General features: G+C 36.6%; 1 protein-coding gene and 1 non-coding gene across 2 annotated transcripts in view; one reads left to right on the forward strand and one right to left on the reverse strand.

The window, feature by feature from the left end:
• LOC112053772 (EF-hand domain-containing protein 1-like) overlaps window positions 1-20,568 on the forward strand; it is a 75,075-nt gene that overhangs the window by 44,066 nt on the left and 10,441 nt on the right. Inside the window, exons 5-8 of the mRNA XM_024093326.2 lie at window positions 6,934-7,030; window positions 9,885-9,972; window positions 13,688-13,838; window positions 19,266-19,335. Of these exons, the coding sequence (XP_023949094.2) occupies window positions 6,934-7,030; window positions 9,885-9,972; window positions 13,688-13,838; window positions 19,266-19,335 (406 nt within the window). The remainder of the gene's footprint in view (window positions 1-6,933; window positions 7,031-9,884; window positions 9,973-13,687; window positions 13,839-19,265; window positions 19,336-20,568) is intronic.
• Trnan-guu (transfer RNA asparagine (anticodon GUU)) lies at window positions 1,429-1,502 on the reverse strand. Its single transcript has one exon. It is a non-coding gene; the product is annotated as a tRNA-Asn (tRNA).

The following is a 20,568-nucleotide window of genomic DNA, read 5'->3' on the forward strand; positions in this document are numbered from 1 at the left end:
TCGTCGTTTAAAATAAAATTGTGAATGTAGACTATGAAAATATAGAATTATATTCTGATAAAGTGCGTAAAACGACGAACGTGAATGAGTTTTGAAATTTTATAATTTTCCGTGCAATGTTTTTTTTACATAACTTTTTTTAAACTTTTGGTTACATAACTTTTATATGCCAACTCAAAATTATGATTTAAGTTCTGCAGCAGATCGAGAGAATATTTTAGCCCTTGTTCGCACAAGATCTTTTTTTAACGGACGACAAAAAGCGATTGAATACAACAAAAATATGGCAAATATTCTTAAAAAAAAAACGCATTCCAAAGTATAGTATGTTCACACCACAGAATTTTTAAAACAAGACTCTTTTTTTATTGAGCATTGTTGCATTGTTCTATTTTGGGCGTTGGAAATAGACTATAATGTACTACTTCATACTATATATATGCTACGCGAGCCAACGCATCACTTTTTTAATGCTCGTGCGAATGAGGCCTTAATCTCTCTATCAACGAGAAAATAGACACAAACCTGAAGACAACATTCAACACGCCAAAAGCGTCAATTAATCTAACAACGTGCTGGCGAAGTTATTTGAGCTGTTCGGTGTTCAGATAATTTGGCAGCGAAGAGTCAGGTGTCTAGAGTGCACCACGATTCTCGGAATCTCTAACATAATCAAACTGTATCCATGCTGAACTAATTCCAAGTTGGAATACAATTATAAGTTTCACGGGTAACCAAGTTGTTTCACAGCTGTAAATCGGGTTTTGTTGCTCCATACAAAACTATTGCTATGGCAGGCACATTGTATAGTTTCATAAATTGTTCATTATTGTTCTACTAGATTGAAGAATTATTATTGTTCTACTAGATATTTTTTTATCATATTTCGTTGAGATGTGATTACATGAAATTTTTTTTTGATAATGCGAGCCAAAACGCTGTTGGCCATGATGGTCTATATTTTAACTGTTTCATGACGTCACGTTAAGAAATCCTTTACCAAACGGGGCGTTTATATTTAATTTAATTAGTCACCAATTAGTTTGACGTTTAGTAAGTACATCAAGTAACATTGTGACGTCTCAAAACGGACGACAGCGTTTATGACGTTGAAATTTTTTTTTAAATATTTACGATTTTTAAATTGCGTTTTAGAATTTTTTTACTGTTATTAACTAATATCAATATATTTCGGACTCGTATTCCATTCCATTTAGTTTGATATGAGTCAACTACCTTATACAATGGGCCTGTCATTGCCTATCTTTCCTCATTTTATAAAGCCTGAAAGTTTTCTGCCAATAGGTACTCCTACCATAGGTAAGTATGGTAGGCAACTATTTAGTTTGGACCGATATAACTTTAGAAGGTGGCAAAAAGGGACGAAATTTCGGAGCGGCACCGCTCAGTTATATAAATAAAAAAGTCCGCCCCCGGGTGGGCTCGAACCACCAACCTTTCGGTTAACAGCCGAACGCGCTAGCCGATTGCGCCACGGAGGCACTTGGCGTAACAACTTAAAACTTCTAAGTACACTAGCTCTCGCCGCCCGGTTTTTCCCGCGTGGTTCCCGTTCCCGTAGGAATACGGGGATAATATATAGCCTATAGCCTTTCTAGATGATGAGGCTATCTAACACTGAAAGAATTTTTCAAATCGGACCAGTTGTTCCTGAGATTAGCGCGTTCAATCAAACAAACAAACTCTTTAAAAGTTTTATAATATTAGTATAGATTATTGTACCTACATATGTTTTTTTTCGCAAATAAAGCTTTTTCCAAATAAAATATGAGTTTTAATGAATATTATAAATAGCAGACTCAACATACAATAACATAAAGAGCATTTTCCCCAGCTCTCAAATTTTGGATTTATATAATGCTCTGAAATGCGAAAATTCACTAAAAAGATAGAATGTTTTGTCAATAAACTAAAATGAGAATGTTTTTAATAATTTATTAATAAAACCAAAAGATCCGGCTATAATTATACGTTCACAGCAACGCACAGAAAGCACCATCAAAATTGATCTAGCTATTTAGTAGTTCAATAATCCTACTAATATTATAAATATGAAAATTTATATGGATGTTTGAATGTTTGTTTGGATGTTTGTTACTCTTTTACGTACTGAACCGAATTAGCTGAAATTTGGCATTGAGATATCTTATAGCCTGGATTTACACATAGGCTTCTTTTTATACCGGAAAATCCATGGTTCCCGAGGGATTTGTGAAAACCTAAATCGACGTCCAAGCGGATGAAGTCGCGGGCGTCCGCTAGTGTACATATACGTACAGAACAATTATGTAAAGCTCTTAGGAACAAGTTCACCGAAGAGCTATGAAAGGAAATACCCAAATAAAACCGCCACTAACCCACCAGTTATAGGAGGCTCTCACGAATACGAAAATAAACCGCATAAGCGTGGCATAAGCCGTTCTATATTTAGAATTTATTTACGGCACTAGGTGAACCCCTGGTTTAGGGCGGATTCTCAAAGTAGTAGAGAAATACTAAGCGATAAAAATAGTTCTATTACCTTATTTCCTACGATATAATTATTTAGTTTTCATATAATAAGTGAGCTACTTAATTAATCTACCTACTAAGTTTATTAATATTCGTTATCAACCCATATTTGGCTCACTGCTCGAGTCTCCTCTCAGAATGAGAGGGGTTAGGCCAATAGTCCACCACCTGGCCCAATGCGGATTGGCAGACTTCACACACGCAGAAGGATCAAGAATAGTCTCTGGGCTATCACGGCTCATATTATAAAGAGGTAAAGTTTGTGATATTGTAGGGGGTAATCTCTGAATCAATTTTGAAGCGATTTTGAAAATTCTTTTAACACTAGAATCCACGTTATTGTGAGTGTCATGTGCAATTTTATCCCCGTATTCACACGGGAACGGGAACTACGCGGTTGAAACCGCGGGGGGTCGGCTAGTTGTTAAAAATTTACGGGTTCCAGACTCTCAACAGTCTAAGGCTGCCTTCACCATAGCGGAGTAAGAGAGCGTAGCGGAGAAACTTAGAATTATTAACCAATAGGAGTTCGCTTCGGTGGACTGGCAGCCTAAGTATAAGGCGTCATTTTGCCCCTTTTTGCCATGTCCCAAAGTTATCATAGTTATCAAATGAACTTATTATACTCAAGTATATTAAGAACGGATAAATGCGGATTGTTGCACCGATGGTTCCGTACAAACCTGGGCTGCTATTCTGTGACGAGGTTTTTTACAACTAGCAAGACCGAATTTCAAATTCTCCTGCCTATCAGAGTACTCTAAAAGAAAAAGATAGAGGTGAATTGGAAACTCGCACCAGCGTATTATTATTCCCTTATCTGTAATTGTTAGACACGAGATTTTGAAATTACTTACTCAACATGATACAAAATCAAAAAAAATGCAACCGGATTCGAACCAACGCCCTCCGAATCGAAGGCATAGGTCATATCCACTGGGCTGTCACGTCGCTATTTCATTTTCTAATTTCAATGTACATAATAATTTTGCGCATTAAACAATATTTTATGGAAAATGGAGTAACTTGGCACACACGAGGGTACATACTGCTTATTTAATAAATCACGAAACCCTGCATAACCTTCGCCATACAAATTCATAATATATTACTTACAGAACACCCATAAACGACCCTCCAATTTTTCACATCCATTATCATAATATGAATTTTTAAATGATTACGAAATTAGGTAACTTTGTTCATTAACAAATACTGGTGGTGTTTTTTCGTTCTTTGACCCATTGATAATATTACTTGGCTAGTACGTCTGTTAGTTATGACGCTACCATCAATTCTTAGCAAGTGGATTCTATTGCGGCCAGACTGGTATCGAGGTCAAATTTTGATGCTTTAATCTATAACCTAGCAATCTTTCAGTACTTAGTTGAAAGCTAACTGAATCATTTTTCCATAAAATCACATGTAGGTCCATCTACCTATATTGGTTTAGGTAGGTACGTTACCAACCCATATTCGGCTCACTGCATAGCACGAGTCTCCTCTCAGAATGAGAGGGGTAAGGCCAATAGTCCACCACGATGGCCCAATGCGGATTGGCAGTCTTCACACACGCAGAGAATTAAGATAATTCTCTGGTATGCAGGTGTCCTCACGATGTTTTCCTTCACCGTTTGAGACACGTGAAATTTAATTTCTTAAAATGCACTCTACTGAAAAGTTGGAGGTGCATGCCCCAGACCGGATTCGAACCCACACCTTCCAGAATCGGAGACAGAGGTCATATCCACTGGGCTATCACGGCATTAGGTAGGTACGAGTACATGCAATAGGTTAGTTGACTACTACACGGTTTAGAACACAGAAGAGAACTCAGAACAGAATATTAATTTAATTCACTACTGTATACGATACTAAATGTCATTTGGGGATAGAATGTAATGGGATAGATTCTGGACTGAGCATTGGACACACGCGAACATGCTAATATTAATTAATTTGTTTACATTAAATTATTTTATTATTCGTTTTTATCATAGAACCAGTACCAATTTTGCGGAGAGTCACACACAAATTTCTATCCCGTATTTTAGAGGCTGGGGGGAGATTAAAAAAAAAACAAATAAAACACGTATTTTTCTTTGGTAACAAAGAGTCTGTATATATTTTTAGCTTTCTACCTTGAAAATTGCGAAACTTTCACATTTATAATATTAGTATGTCAGTGGCGTAGCGTGCCTTGCTAGGGCCCCATATCAAAGTTTAGTTGAGGGTCCCAAATGTAGGGTGAAGATTTCTCACATAAGAAACTAAAATGCATGCTTAAAAGAAATTCGTCAGTGACCTACGTAGGATGTTTCCAACACACGCTTAACCTGGGAAAAAAAAGATTGTAGATTACCTACATTTTACTAATTTTTGCTTTCACACGTAAGGGGCCCTTGTAGTCCTTGTATCATTGATGCGGCTTTTATCGCGGTAGCTACGCCCCTGTAGTATGTATTTTTAGTACAAAAAAAAATAAAAAGAAAACACAGTATAGTGACACGAGTAAGTTTGTAGACATTTTACCTAAGTTTATTTTCTGTTACACTAGATATACCAAGCTTGTGGAGATAAGTACTGTACTGGTTCAGTTCAGGTTCAGGTAGATGGGTTTATTGCTGTCAGATGCTAGCGATAATAAACGCGCTGGAGCGGTAACGTTCTATGCGAGAAAAGAGATTTATTGCAAGGAAAATTCATTTTACCCACATAAAATGTCATCTACTAGGAAAACGCAACTCATAAAAGTATGTTAATTTTTGTGTTTATAAGATTTTTATATATAATATTTATTACCATATTTTTGTCCATCACGTCCTTGAAACTCAAAAGCGACATAAATGATTTTAATCTATTTTTGACAAAGTTAGGAAGATTGGCAAATTAAATTATTATATTTAATTTTTATTAAACTGAATTTTGTAAATTTTTTGTTGTGATTTTTTTGTAAATTAAAAATATCAAGTCTACACACAGTTATTTCTTGCCTGTAAATAAAATATAAAATTATTTATTAACAAAAGTCTTTTTTTAAATTGCGTAAATATTTTTTACTCAAAAAATCAAAATTTAGCTAGAAGAGTTCTTAACCATAATGTAAATTATGCATTCATATTCGATACTATCTATATTAGGTACTCGTATATTCCAAGTTTATACGAAATTGTAATCTATAATAAAGTCGGGTTAGTAGTTTATAGCATTTGTAAATGTCACATTTAATGTAAGGAAGCTAAAACTGTATGAATTTTCATCTAATTACGATAAAAGATTTTTAATAGATTTGGAAATTTTATAATCTTTTTATTTTGCAAATATCCGGACAATCTTTGCTTTTTATGTATAAATTAGTTAACATTGACCTTATTTACCCGAATGTATCATAAAAATCAATAAATTCAAACCTAGTCATCATCCCCATTACCTGTAAATTACTCGTAATTCACGAAATTACCAGATTACGGCGCTTAAACACAACATGATGTGTTTAAGCCTCATATATTCAGGTACTTACTCGTATCTAATCTTTATATAATCTTAATAAGGGATTTTCCATACCCGTAAACAACGTGCTGGCAAGCAATCCCTCTGTAATCCGTTCACACTTGACTATGGTTTGTTTAATCTTTAAGAGCGCGCAGCGCGTCGGTACGATATGGATAAAATTCGAAGCGCAAACGAGACGCCGAATTATGACTTTCACGTGAGTGAAAAACATAACGAAAAACAAAATGGCCATGTTCAAGATAAACGTTTTGACGGCCTCCGTGGCGCAGTGGTATGCGCGGTGGATTTACAAGACGGAGGTCCTGGGTTCGAACCCCGGCTGGGCAGATTGAGATTTTCTTAATTTGTCCAGGTCTGGCTGGTGGAAGGCCTCGGCCGTGGCTAGTTACCACCCTACCGGCAAAGACGTACCGCCAAGCGATTTAGCGTTCCGGTACGATGCCGTGTAGAAACCGAAAGAGGTGTGGACTTTCATCCTCCTCCTAACAAGTTAGCCCGCTTCCATCTTAGACTGCATCATCACTTACCATCAGGTGAGATTGTAGTCAAGGGCTAACTTGTAAAGAATAAAAAAAAAAAAAAAAAAAAAAAAAAAAAAAAAAAAAAAAAAAAAATAAACACCTAATTTTCTATACAAAACAAAAATTTAAGAAAATAAGTTTGCTTTTCCTGAGATTGAAAGCAAAATTTGAGCAAAACATGTATTTTTCAAAAAAATAAACTATCGAGAAAAGTTTTACAAATTGTGTATTTTGTACAGTCATAACGAAGTTAACACTTTGAAATATCATTTACCCAAATATCAGGCTCCTTATTTTTCCAGAATCTGAGATCCAGAACCATTTGTAACCACCAAATTACATATTGCACACTCTTAATATTCCCCAGGTTTAACGTGGTCTGGGATAACCGGGATGCAGAGTTCGGCGAGCTCACTGAATACAAAATGTTGTACTTTCTACAAGACGATACGATCGCTATTAAGGTAATCCACTTATTAGTTTTAAAAAGACTTTACGGCGTATTATAGTCATCAGTTGGATTAATGTTTAAGGTGTAAGGGTAAGAGCACACTGTGCGGTCGCGGTGTGCCATCATCATCATCATAAACAACCCATATTCGGCTCACTGCTGAGCTCGAGTCTCGTCTCAGAATGAGAGGGGTTAGGCCAATAGTCCACAACGCTGGCCCAATGCGGAATGGCAGACTTCACACACGCAGAGAGTTAGATAATTCTCTGGTGTGCAGATTTCCTCACGGTGTTTTTCTTCACCGTTTGAGACACGAGATATTTAATTTCTTAAAATGCACACAACTGAAAAGTTGAAGGTGCATGCCCCGGACCGGATTCGAACCAGCCGTGATAGCCCAGTGGATACGACCACACCCTCCGGAATCGGAGGCAGAGGTCGTATCCACTGGGCTATCACAGCTCGCGGTGTGGATCAACACAAATTCGTTATCATCGCCATTAACAGCCGATGGACGTCCACTGCTGGACATAGTCATCTTGCACGAACTTCCAAACACAACGGTCTTGAGTGGCCAGCACTTAACGAATCCCTGCAAACCGATTGATGTCTTCGATATACCTAGTGGGGGGTCAACCAGCACTGTGCTTTCCGGTGCGGGGTCACTATTCCAGCACCTTGGGGGTCCCAAGTCTCTTCAGCGGCTTTAGCTTCGCAACTTGCTAACCTATATCAGTGATATACAGGATAAGTTGCTGTCATTGGTTCAGTGGTTAACTGGTTCAGCTACGGACAATGAGGTCCAGGGTTCGAATACCGGTTCATGCCAACAATAAGAAATACGATAGGTATCGGGTTTATATTAAATTTGATATAAGTCAACTACCCTATTTATTATGTTGTTGTAAAAGTTTTGCGAATTGGGAATTATTGCATTAATTTTGCAGTATTAGTGGACAAAAAAAAAAACAGTGAGTTTTTTTGTGTGAATTAGTCCTAAGCAAATTTGTTTTGGGAGAACAGAAATGTACCATTTCTTATAAGCGTTAAAGTCGAAAGTTGCACAACTAAATTAAAATGCAGGCTATTATTATTTATCAGGCCTTCATCTTTTCCTTACACTTTTTGCACCGTCACGTATAATATCGGGATTAAAAAATGAGCCATTAGCGTAAGTTTTTATAAAAAGAAAATTCTACGTGATTAAGTTACATAATACAGCCAATGCAGTTGTGCATCTAAATGGGACTTAAGTGTATCTATTAAAAAATACGTACCTATTATAGCATCTCTCTTGTCTTTGGTCTTTGCTGATTCGGCAACAGTAGGGCTATTCTGTAACGACGTATTGTATATCTCGCAAGTTTCTCATTCTATAGTATCGTGTTAGACAGAGAGATAGAGATGAACTCGAAACTCGCACTTGCGAGTTATAAAAAGCATCGTTACAGAATAGGCCAGCTGAGACTCGAAACTCTGTCATATCACACGCGGGCTTACCGGGTTCGTCGGTTTTTTTGGATAACAGCAAAATAAATAAATTATCTATTACATATTAATGATGAACTTCCGCAAAGTAACGCCTGCTTCAATCCAATATAGAAAAAAGTTAATTAAAACCGTTTACGCTTCCATCTACCTTGTTACCCAAAAGTTGTCGACCATTAAAGCGACGATAAAAGCTTTTGATGGCAGTGTAAACTTCGCCTCTAATTTCGCAACAGTTCGGGGGCCTGTAGGAAATCAAAGGGATGAATATTTATCCGACAGAGTTTGACAGCGGGGCGCGGCTACGCGATTACAAAGTTTTGATATAATATTCTAATATTATTGTGAGAGTATACGATCTTCATAATTATGATTTACTATCTCATTCGCTAAATTGCCCTAATGTAAAATGTTCTTAGTAAGACCGCGTTTACATTGGCACATAGGTAAATCGTGAAAACCGATTTTTAAATAACCGATTTTGAAATTTGGTTTTTTAGGTGAAATATGACGTTTCACGATATTGTAGCAAACAAACAAACTGTCACAGCTATGTCTACATATATATTAAAAGCGAAAAGTTACTCTCCCTATCAATTTGACAGGGAAGTATGTGTATAGGATTTTGTGACAGGGCCGGATCCATCATTAACAACCCATATTCGCCTCACTGTTGAGCATGAGTCTCCTCTCAGAATGAGAGAGGTTTAGGCTAATAGTCCGCCACGGTTAGTCAAATGAGGATAAGCAAACTTCACATAAGAGAATTAGAAAATAGAAAATTCTTAGGTACGCAGCAAGCAAGCAAGGAACCCGCCCTACAAAGTCCCGCTCTGAGTCCATCAATTTATTAATTTATTTAATAATCAAGCAATACCACACATACCTACTACATTATACAATATAATAATAATTATACAAGTTACATTTTATTATATAATGCAAGTTATGGATACCTACCCAGTTTAGGTAGCCTTTTGTCGAGTGAGTGATAGGGAGACCGATTTTATTTCTTGTTTTCTTTATTATTTACCGCGCAGTAGCACTTTTCAACCAGAAAGTCCCTTAATTTATTTTTGAAAGCAGTATCCTTCTCCTCATTACGTATATGGTGTGGTAGGTTATTGTAATTTTTTAATGACTTTGCGTATGGGCCGGAGCTGTGGAGTATTTATTAATTTTGAAGAAGGGTAAATGAGTTTATTTTCGTTTTTTTCGCGGAAACGCCGTGGTTTATAAGTATTTTCGCCTTGTTTATAAAAATAAAAAAAAATTCTTACTTTACTTATTTCAAAAATTATATATGCAGTAATCAATTTGATTTATAGACGTTTAACATCATGTAAAATTGTAAATGTTTATTTTTTATTATTTTGCAGGAACTTCACGATGGCAAAGGTGGTAAGGATCCTTTCCCTCTACTGCTCAAGAAAAGAAAGCTGCCTAAAAATTGGAAAGAAAGGCCAGGTAAGTGAGTGTTTGATATTAGTATTTACTGTTTGCGTCACATACATTGATGAATATAATTCGGTCTGTAATTTTTTTTTCATTGGAATAACATTAAATTATATTATTAAAATAAACTTTCCTTTAAAAGTATGAAAAATAAATAAAGTAAAAAATAGTATCGTAGTACATTAGTAAGTAAGTAAAGTTCGATTGGACACTATACAATATACATATAGAGTAGACATTGTGTAATTATTTTTTTAACCTAGGTTAAACTCAACACGTGACCTATTTATATTAAAAAACTTCAACCCCTTTTTGATCCTTTAGGGGTAGAATTTAGAAAAATATTGAGTAGCATTATATTTAATAGGTTTTTTTTTTACAAATACCAATTTTTACAAATGTAACTTTCGATGCAAACTTTCAACCCCTGTTTTACCTCCGTCTGATTTAGTGTTCGGTACAAAAAGTATTCTATAACCACTTAGATTCATTCAAGATGTCTGGTCAATAAAAATACGAATAGACAGTCAGAAAAAAAATTAAAAGATATATTTGACTTCAGTGTCACTCCAACTAAAATTTTTGAAATATCTACAATGTACAAAATTTTACTTGTTACAGTTTTATTATAAGTTAGCAAGTAGTTGTAAAGTCTAGAAAATTGTATGCTACAAGTATCCTTAGTGTATGTAATAATTTATAGAATAACAAAGCCATTGTTGAACGAGCTCCTTCTTGAAAAGGGGTGTCTTGTCCAAAATAGTTTGGGGGCCCTTCTAAACGTTACTTAATATAGTCGGTAAATAACCTCGAGTGCGCGACATCATAATATCAAAACGTGAAATTTGGAACGTAATCTTAAGGAGCACTCAATTAATACAACCCTGTTGTAACTCAAACTAATTATTCCTGTTTTCTTAACGGGATTTAACCGTCACGCCATTTCATGCGACTCTATTATTTGACTTTTAATTAAACTTTAGCTTAATGTAGTTGTGATTTAAGTGAAATTATTGATATCTGAAACTGTGCACAGTATAACTGACAACCTATTCGAAATATCATTAAATAAAACTGTGCAGTTAAGACTGAAGGTGTGTAAACCGCATTAAAACTTATTTATTATGATTATTTTACCTTAGGTACTATTAACTAGAGACATTGAATATAGGTACTAATTTAATGTATATAAACATCTATAATAAAAAAAAACTATAACTTCGTCCGCGTGGAATTCAGTTTTGTACAAATCGCGCGGGAACCATAGATTTTTCCGTGATGAAAAGTAATTAGTTAATTCAGAGTAAAATCTATTTCCATTCCAAATTTCAGCCAAATCGCTTTAGTAGCCGCAGCGTAAAGAAGGAAAGGGGTAACATATCTACACTAAAAAACAAAGATAAGATTCACATTGATGGAAGAAGGAAAGGGGTAACATTTGTACACTAAAAAACAAAGATAAGATTCACATTGATGGACTTATTAAGCTACTTTCGAGCTTCCAATACAAGATACTTACTCTATAGGGAAATCTTCGTTGGCTTTAAAATTGCAGCATGCATGTTGAAAACGTATCCACATTACAAAAGCCGCACCAAGTAGGTATAACTATATAATGCTAGCCACTCACCATCTCATGCTTATGTATGCATGCATTTGCATGAGCATATGCATAAGCATATATATATATGTTTGCGCTTTAAACAGCAGGACATACGATAAAACTAATTGTGTGTTGGTCGTGATTTGCAGCTGACCGCGACAAACACACGATCAGTTCTATCGGATGTCTTGCTGTTAGCGCTGCAGGCACGTGAACTTATTGGATGGTGAGTGGCTAGCATAAATTCCTACCTTACCTACTCGTTATAATGGGCTTGTCTGGATTCTGCATGTCTCTGTGAAGGATTTACAATACTCAATTATCGCAGTACATCATATTAATATTCTATCAATTACGGAAAAGCTGCGGATACCACAACTCTTATTTACAAAAATTTTAAAAATAATCACTCAGACTGGTTGGTATTTTAACATGATAAAAGTAAAATGCTATTACATTGCTAATTTAGTTTATTTTATCTTTTATTTTTATACATAATAGGCTAGTTGACACTTTTTTTCTCGTATCTAGTAAAACGATAATGATCTATTTAAGACCATTTAAAAAAAACTGTCAACTAGGCTATTGGCTGTCTTAAGCAAGCAAAGCAAAACTGCTGAGCAAAGACTGATTAAACGCCTTTATAAAATAAACCGCTGTAGCCAAGTGTCACGTCGATTTTCTTTCTACGGTCGCAAATGCTTCGAAAACTAGAAAAATGTATGGGAATGAAAGATCTTGATCACGTGACCTGTCGATATCAAATGTCATTCCCAGCGTTTGCGATCGTAGAAAGAGGACAGGGGTAGTTTTGTCTGGCTATCGTAGGCTTTAATTACACAATAAACGCTACGTCGAGGCAATTCGGTCGCCAAATGAGCAGAAATTGAGGAATGCAGATAAGAGTAATTTTAATTAACATAATTGTATTTTATACAATTGAAACGAATGGAAATCGAAAAGCGATCCGAAGGGTTAATTGCGAGTGTGCAGGCAGACGGCAGTGTTGCAATTTAACTGAATTGGATTTGTATACGTTACATGATACATCTGCTCTACATATAACAACTCGAGGGATTATACAAATCCGGTTTGTTTGTTCAATTGTAAAACAAACATTGGGAAATATGAAAAACATTCGTCATTGTGTAATTCTTGTCCTGTAAAGCTATATCAAAGATTAAAAATACTTAGACATTTAATAATATTAATTACCTACCTTGTTATAATTATATTGAGTACTAGGTATTTTCCATAATTGTACTCGCATTCGTCATTGTATAATTCTTGTCCTATAAAGCTATGAGCCGCGATAGCCTAGTGGATATGATCTCTGCCTCCGATTCCGGGGGGCATAGGTTCGAATCCGATCCGGGGCATGCACCTCCAACTTTTCTGTTGTGTGCATTTTAAGAAATTAAATATCACGTGTCTCAAACGGTGAAGGTAAACATCGTGAGGAAACCTGCACACCAGAGAAAGAAAATTCTCTGCGTGTGTGAAGTCTGCCAATCCGCATAGGGCCAGCGTGGTGGACTATTGGCCTAACCCCTCCCATTCTGAGAGGAGACTCGAGCTCAGCAGTGAGCCGAATATGGGTTGATAATGATGAAAGCTATGTATCAAAATAAATTAAAAATACGTATTAATTTAATAATATCAAGTACCTCGTTATAACTATATTGAGTGCTAGGTATTTTGCACATTTGGTGCAGCTGTGTTGTAGTAATATAGGGCGAGTATGTTGCGCCGAAAACTCTTGGCCAAACTATCATTAATTATAGTTAATTTAGCCAGGGAATTTTTAGGAAACCTACTCGCAATATATTTTTTAACGTACTAAATTTGATATAAAACACTTTTCATCCAATGAACAGATGGGTGAAATTCGTTTCTAATATGGATCTTAGATTATTACTTCACCAACGTAACATAAGTTTCCAATTCGATTGAATACAGAATAGTTGTTATCCTGTAAGAATAAAATGTTGGCTGCGGCAATCGTGTACTGAATATTAGATTATGCACCTGATATTGCTTCTACTGGGCTGTTTCCACATTCGACGCAGCTGTATTGTAGTATTTATGGTTTTGATTACACCTAACGCCTCTTACTTTATTCAGTATCATTCCCGTCGATTGCTCTGGAAACTACGGAGGAGGAGATTACCGAATACTATGCGCCGATGGACCTTATCGTGGGGCAGACGGTTTTCTTGCTCGGACGGCGGTTCCTTATATTCGACTGTGACAAATTTACACGGAATTACTACAAGTGAGTACAAAACATTCTGATTTTTATATAAGTAAGCCTTTACCAGTGGATATCTGCTATCGATTCGGAGGTGTTTGTAGGTTCAAATCCGTTTCGATGCATGCACCAAGTTTTTAGTTACGAGTATGTGCATTTTAAGAAACTAGCGGATGCTCGCGACTTCGTCCACCTTTAGACCTCCTTTATCCAGCCCTATCGTAAAATCAGTCTTAGCGGATACATACTAACTATAGACTACCTCCCTGCCAAATTTCATCTTTGTAGGTACGTCAAGTGGTTATCCAAATTTCATGATGAATGACCTTTCGCATTTATGTATTAAGATTATCACACTAATATTATAAAGGCGAAAGTTTGTGTGTAAGTGTGAAAGTGTGTAAGTGTGTAAGTAAGTTTGTTACGCTGCGGCTACTGAAGCGATTTGGCTGAAATTTGGAATGGAAATAGATTTTACTCGTGATTAACACATAGGCTACTTTTCTAAATATCATGCGTCTCAAACGGTGAAGGATAAACATCGTAAGGAAACCTGCATCATAGCCTGACTCAGGACTCGAACCTTATCATCTGAAGTCACACATTCTAACCAATGAATCAATTGAGTTCAATTACATTAGAATAAACCCATCGCATCCAAGTTCGACATGATACACACATACAGAAATCTACTATTGGGGTGCATCGATATGAAAGGGAAACCCATGATTCGATGTTTCAACTGTACTTAAAAGATTATTCCAGAGTGCTCCGAGTAGCTGCGGTAATCCCTACTTAAGTCGCGCTTTTGAATTTAATACGTACAAAGTTTCTAACTAAGTATGAGTGTTGAATTCGAGTTTTCTTACCCACTAAACCAATACGAGAGGCACTTTGGCGCGGACATTTGGTACCTATGATTAAGTTTACTTTATTCGGTTATTTATAATACTAGCGGATGCCCGCGACTTCGTCCGCCCTTAGACCTCTTTAATCCAGCCCTTAAAGTAGTATCGCTGTACAAATGGAGTAACTTTTCCCGTTTTCCCAACATTTCCCTTCACTGCTTTGCTCTTATTGATCGTAGCGTGATGAAAAGTATACTATAACCTGCCCAGGAGTGTGAAGAACAACTGTACCAAGTTTCATTAAAATACGTCGAGTAGTTTTTGTTTCTATAACAAACATACAGGCAGAAAAAAAATACTAATTGCATTTTTGGCATCAGTATCGATCACTAATCACCCCCTGATAGTTATTTTGGAAATATATTTCATGTACAGAATTGACCTCTCCACAGATTTATTATAAGTATAGATTAAAAACGATGTCCTGCAATGGGTAGCCCCGCTCATACTCTTAAGTTTTTAGAAATTGAGATATCTACATAGACATTTTTTGACTGACTATAGGCATAATATAATATGGTAAAATAATTTACAGTTTCTGTAAATTGTTTTACCATAATAGTTATTATTATGTACCTACTTGACTACTCGTATAATTGAAAATAAATCTTAAACAATTGAGATATCGATACATAGACGTAATCATTTAATAAAAAATGTAATGTAATATATTTAATTCATAATAAAATAATAAAATAAAATAAAATGAAATTGTAATGTAATATACATTAAATCGTCGTAATGACTATTTCTAATATCAATCAATATAAATTATCCATCTGTCATGTTTAAAACTATCATTTACATAATAGGGCACTCATCAATCACACTTAGTAGCCATCAAAATTATGTAAATTGCTTAAATTAATGGTGTTATGTCATAGATCACTCACGGAAACATGAATTGAATTACTAGAATTAACAATATAACAGATATTACATAATATACAATTCACGGGGACACTTCGCCCGCGTGCAATTCGGTTATTTAGGATTTCTTTAAAAAGAAATTCAAATGCATCATGCCTTCCCGAAAATAGAATCTCAGACTAATTACATAAGGACCTGCCTCTATGCGATCTATAGATATAGATAGATACAAAAGCATTATCTTGCATGTGTCTATGTATCAGTCATGCATTTAAGTATACATAAGTACATCATAATATATGTACAGTCAACTAAGCCTATCTATAATTGGAATAATTAGAAGCACTATTAGCTTATCGAAATACATCAAAGAGATCGTTCAATCGTGATATCACCAATAAACCTTGTCAAACAATGGATAACCAAATAATTGAAGAGAATAGCTTAAATTAAAAGATTTTAAGCATTCTTATGTAGGTTTTTTTTTATTTTGAAATATCTTTCGTCTCATAAAATACCTACGTAGGTTTCATCCCCCACACGGAGATAAGATAATATAGTCTTATGATGCTGGGCTTTGTATTGGTACATCATTTTCAAAATCGGTCCAGTCGATTTAGAAATTACCAAACCTCACAAACTTTACCTCTTTATATTATATATTTAGATACTAGCGGACGACCGCGAGTTCGTCCGCGTGGAATTCATTTTTTCACATATACCGCGGGAATCATGGATTTTTCCGGGATGAAAATTAGCATCCAGAGTAAAATCTATTTCCATTCCCTTAGACGTTAAAAAGTCACAAACATCCATGCACGCGTTAATAATATCATTACAGATTATAGATTTATATATTTCACAAACATTTTAACTATTGTAATAATGGATAGGGCAAATTCACCTTTATATGTTCCTTCCGATATCAACCCTAGCACCCACATACCTAGCTCAGCATTTTCCATAATGCCTATTATCATTTCCGCCCACATTGTACGTAAATAATAGGTGGGGACCCGAATACCGACACAGGTATTTTCACTAATGAGTTAATAGTCACCTACGACCAATGGCTGCGTAGTAACAAATTACCGAACATTAGTAAGATAACTATTATCTTACAAATAACTGTATATTATTTTACGTGACAATCGGTGGCGTGCGCAAAGTTTTGAACTAGGGTATGCAACGGGAACATTTTAAAAAATGGCTAAATCCTTCTCAAATACAGGTTTGGAGTTCTTGGCAGTGTATTTTTGCATCTAGGAAGTGTACGCCACTGGTGACACTGACAGAATTCAATTCATTTTCTAAATTGATTTAATTTTGCTTCATCACCATTATCAAGCGATGGACGTCCACAGCTGGACAGGCCTCTTGCATGGACTTCCAAACAAAACGGTCTCGAGCCGCCAGCATCCAGCGGCTCCCTACAACTCGCTTGATGTCCTCGGTCCACCTAGTGGGGGGTCGACCAACACTGCGTTTTCCGGTGCGGGGTCGCCATTCCAACACCTTGGGACTCCAATGTCCATCGGTTCTTCAAACTATGTAATATGCCCATTGCCACGTCAGCTTCGCGACTCGCTGAGCTATGTCAGTGACTTTGGTTCGTCTGCAGATCTCATTTCTGATTCGATCACGCAGACTCCAAGAATAGCTCGCCTCGCTCGCCCGCTGAGTGACTTTGAGCCTTCTAATAAGGCCCATAATTAGCGACCATGTCTCGGATCCGTTGGACATCACTGGCAACATGCATTGTTTGAAGGCTTTCGTCTTCAAGCCCGGAGGAATTTTGGACGGAAAGATGTCGCGGAGTTTTCCAAATACTGCTCAGCAGAGTTGGATTCGGCGGTTCACCTCTTTCTCGAAATTGGACCTACCTAACTGAACTGTGTGTCCTAGGTATACCTTGGAAAGGCTATTCTAGGCTACAGATTATACAAAATTATTTTTTATCCAATATAGGTTCTTAAAGAGTATTTAAGTAAGCAGTGCGATTTTACTACTGTTAGCAAGCCTTTGAGACCTAAGGCTTGCTAAGCATGAAGACCAAGTATGACAATATACTTAACATAAAGATGTCTTTTCATGTCTTATACATCGATAGTAGATCGTTAGATGGGCCTCAAAGCGTCGCGGAATTCTCATTGGTTTCGCACATTGAGTACGTCATCATTCGTAACACATTTCTCTTTATTCATGCTGTGGCTTGTGTTTTTACACTTCCCAGATGAACACGAAGTCATAATTAAGGTATTAAAATTAAAAAAAAAAACAGTAACTATTTTTTTAAGTCTACGTCCACATGCGCTTGTGACGTACTAAGATAAGATGTGCGTGCACGTCTTGTAGTATGGAGGGGCACATCTAACGATTCATATCGATGGTCTTATAGACATAAAAACTATAATAATTATCATTAATCAAATTACCTCTATGACCCTGGTATGGATATGCAGTAATTATAGTGCTTATTTACAAGAAAGAAAAAATAGAGATAAGAAAGAAAAAATAGAGTGAAAACAAAGAAAATTGTGTTAAATAATTATGTGGCCGGCAATAGATCAATGCCGCCCCAAGGCTTGCACGGCCTTCAACAACAAGGTTAATAGTTAATGAAGGATATACATCCTATAACAAATTACCCTTTGATAGGTTCGGAGAGGCCTTATATAACCGGATGAATCCTTGTATACCATTTTCCGGGCTTGACCGGGTATTGGTACCGGATCTCGTGTTTCATTAGTTATTCGTGGGTGCATTATCTATTAATAAAGTTATAATCTAGGGAAGGCGAATTATTTTTGACCAATTTATTGACCTCCGTATGAAATGTAAAGGTATACTAAGTACTTAATATTATAAAGTGATACAAGTTTATGATTTGTGAGGTTGCCAACTACGTAATTGGTACAATATAATGTCGTTGGAGGTTGAACAAATCTACTGAACTGATTTAAAAAAAAGCCACATTATTGCGAGTGCCGCACAAATTTGCAGTTACTAAAGCGTCATGTTTATTCACTACAGTTTTTATTACTTCGGCTTACTGAAATTGTCAGAATTTATTAGCGATTATTAAAAGATTATTTCCTTCAAAATAAGTAAAAAATTATCCGCGCTCGTGTTTTGAGAACTGAAATATAATAGTTTTATTTTATCTCCTATTCCATTACGTTACGCTCAAATCGTTTAGATTTTCGAAATGCACCCCTTTAAGCTATATAACTAACCTACTTTATCCTTATCTGACGTGCAGGTTGAGTATTTTTGACGTTATATTTTTTATTGGTTGCCCTAAACGTATCCACCAATATTAAGGGTTCATACTTCGTGGAGGTACTCCACAACATGCAAGGTATAGTCCCTCATGTTCATCTGCCGCACTCAAGTAACTGCAAAAATCCCGTCTTCGGCTAACCTACTATCACGGCATCTGCTAATAAAACAAGAATTGTTTTTTACCACTGCTATAAACTGCATCACTTTTATGCTAGTAGGTACATTGGAACGGAAAGTTTTAACTCGACGTTTGTCACGCCGTCAACGAGCAGAGTCCATACAAACAGTTGTGTTGCTAAGCACAAGTTTGCAACTATGCTGTTGACGTGCTATTGTCCCGTTTCTCTAACAACATTATACCTAATCGCAGTAAATAACGTTTATACAGGGCCATGCTGAACATAGAGCAGCCGGCGCGCATTGAGGTTCGTCATGAAACTAAGAAAGAATTCCCTAAGGTAAGGCGGAAATGATTACGGTTATTGTTTTTATTGGTATTGAAAACGCATAGGGAACTCGCGGACTAGGCGGCCACGACCACGGTCAACACGACCGGTCATGAAAAGGCCAATTGACGGTCTACTGCTGCTGTCATTCTGCCCGCAGCAGTAACGGCTGTAACGGCTGGCCGGGCCACAGTCGATACGCGAACGCTCATAGCAATCTGTACGTAGCTTGGTCGCAGCGACCACTCGTGTCGGCCGGACTGAGTCCAAGTGCTCGATGTTCAAAGGTATCTGCAGTTATAACGCACGTGGCGGCCAGTGGCCGTAATGACCAGCAGGATTATTATGTATCTCGGTGAACCATTCAAATAATAAGTCACTACATTGTTTTGTATCGTATTTTTGTTTTCGCAATCATATAACATTGTGTTTTTAACGAAATTACACAATTATCGTGGAGAGTCTTGATAGCCCAGTGGATATGACCTCTGGCTCCGATTCCGGAGTGTGTGGGTTCGAATCCGATCCGGGGCATGCACCTCCAACTTTTCAGTTGTATGCATTTTAAGAAATTAAATATCACGTGTCTCAAAAGGTGAAGGAAAAATATCGTGAGGAAACCTGCATACCAGAGAATTTTCTTAATCCTCTGCGTGTGTGAAGTCTGCCAATCCGCATTAGGCCAGCGTGGTGGACTATTGTCCTATTGTCCTCTCATTCTGAGCAGGGACTCGAGCTCAGCAATGAGCCAAATATGGGTTGATAATTATGAACTGTGTTAGTTGATTACAGACACGAAAATACGATGAACAGACAGACGGACATGGCGAAACTATATGGGTTCCTTATTGACTACGGAACCCTAAAAGCGATACAGTAGTCATTATTTGAATGGTACACTGAGAAACATAATAACCCTGCTTTCGTTGCGGCCACTGGTCGCGGTCTCGGTCACTTAGAGCTTGAGGTGCCTTATTTAACCACCCTTATGGATTGTATTGATATCCATACAAACATTTTATTATCTAAGTTTTTGTTATTCGATAACATTTTAGGGCAATAACAGTTTAGGTGTACACATTTTAGGTGTACACGTAATAATATCGCAATGATAAATCGCTTTTGGTAGGGGAAAGTGGGGGGGATTGGAAGCACCTTCCTATGAAAACTTGAAAACCAGAGATAATGCCGTGAGAAATATTATTTAGAACAGTGCGACTAATTACCCCCTGTTCTCAATTACTA

The sequence above is a fragment of the Bicyclus anynana genome, chromosome 4 (assembly GCF_947172395.1).
Source record: "Bicyclus anynana chromosome 4, ilBicAnyn1.1, whole genome shotgun sequence".
NCBI classification, from domain to species: Eukaryota; Metazoa; Arthropoda; class Insecta; order Lepidoptera; family Nymphalidae; genus Bicyclus; species Bicyclus anynana.